Source organism: Phytophthora parasitica (assembly GCF_000247585.1).
Source record: "Phytophthora parasitica INRA-310 unplaced genomic scaffold supercont2.515, whole genome shotgun sequence".
In the NCBI taxonomy this organism is placed as follows: Eukaryota; Oomycota; class Peronosporomycetes; order Peronosporales; family Peronosporaceae; genus Phytophthora; species Phytophthora nicotianae.
The window spans coordinates 3,142-4,607 of NW_008649501.1; the positions used below are offsets into that span (position 1 = coordinate 3,142).

The following is a 1,466-nucleotide window of genomic DNA, read 5'->3' on the forward strand; positions in this document are numbered from 1 at the left end:
GTATCAACAGTCGGTCAGTGGCAGCGCGCAGTGCCTGACTCATTTGCATTTGCTTCAACATCAGTGCCGGGTTGACGAGCCAGCTCCGAGACTACAATATGATATGATGCTAGTTAGCGGATCCGATATATCACTTGCTACCGTGTGCATGTAGTGAACACGCTGGCAGCCTGTCACGCTCAGTTCTCTAGCGACAGAAGCGGCAATGGCATCAAGTGAGGAATACGGCTTTGCAGCAGCATCGACATAGTCGAGAAACACTCGATTAAACGGTACCGTAAAGCAAGGCAGCTAGGGAAGTCGCTGTGTAAGTCCTCGTTACGCAACGTCAGAATGGATCGACCAGGGAGTAATTTCACGCAAGGGGCATGCGGCAAGCACCGGAATCGCCAGTGCTTGCCGGTGCCGGTGGCTCGATCAGGCCCTGCTGTCCAGTGGACAGTGTCCACACCGACGCGGCTGATTCCCGCTCGGCAAACAGTGTTTGCCAAACACGCAGAAGAACCTCGCTGACCACACATCCGATGTCATCGCTTTTCAGATCTCGGAGACAAGTGCATTCCCTCGGTTTACACCAACCAACACTATGAATTCACTGGCACGAATCATGCCATGCCGGTGCTTGTTCGCCGCTGCTATGCCAAGTTGGCACTGCCAACGCTGAGCGTAGGAGCGTTCGCTCCTACGCTGCTCAGCGGCGCAGCCGGTGCCCGGGAAGGAGAGCCACGCCAAACAGGAGGGACCTTGCTTCGTCTGCCTTGGTTGACAAGGCCGAAGCAGCGCAGCGGAGACTTTGAAGCGGGACTCGTCTGCATTGGAGACTGCAGGACTGGCCAGCAAGCGCGGCCCGGAAATGGTGCCGTTCTCTTAACTTGTTTGACGCCGGTTTTTCGGCGTCGAAGACGGGCGGGACGCTATTGTCGAGTCGCGACGTGGCGCCTCTGCCCTTTGCGTTGCAGCCATCTCGCTCTCTCTTACCACGGCGCGATTGGCGCAGGACGGGTTTGCAGCGGCGTTAAACGCTGCCAGCAGCACTCGGTGTGCACCGAAGAGAGACAAGCAGGACGCGCGATCGGACGCTATTATCCGTGTACTACATCTCACCTTACTTGTCGCGCCGACGGCTTTTTCGCGCACTCATCGCTGTTCCCCAGCAGGGAGGGCAGAGCCAAGCGCCCAATCCTCTTCGATCTGCTGCCTAATTTGACGAGAAACCGGGCCCTGCGACGACCAGAAATCGGGCTTGGCCCAACTCAGGATTGCAGCGTTTCGCCCTTGATGGCTCCGCCTTGCTCGCTGGAGTTTGGACTGTGGTGCCGCTTTCGGTTTCTGTACTCGCGTTGCCCTCAAGCTGGGCGTCGGCGCCGTCCGATGGTCATCTGTGGCTCAGCACCCCATCCGTTACAGGCATCTTTCGCTACGTCGACGCGGTTGCGGCTTCGGACTCCGGGCTTTGTCACTCCGAA

At 58.0% G+C, this 1,466-nt stretch overlaps 1 protein-coding gene across 1 annotated transcript; it reads right to left on the reverse strand.

The window, feature by feature from the left end:
* Positions 1-65: 65 nt before the first annotated feature.
* On the reverse strand, positions 66-1,192 carry PPTG_25002 (hypothetical protein). The gene has a single exon (XM_008919123.1). It carries the CDS (start codon positions 519-521, stop codon positions 180-182), a length of 342 nt encoding a protein of 113 aa, XP_008917371.1. The 5' UTR covers positions 522-1,192; the 3' UTR covers positions 66-179.
* Between the last annotated feature and the right edge of the window lie 274 nt (positions 1,193-1,466).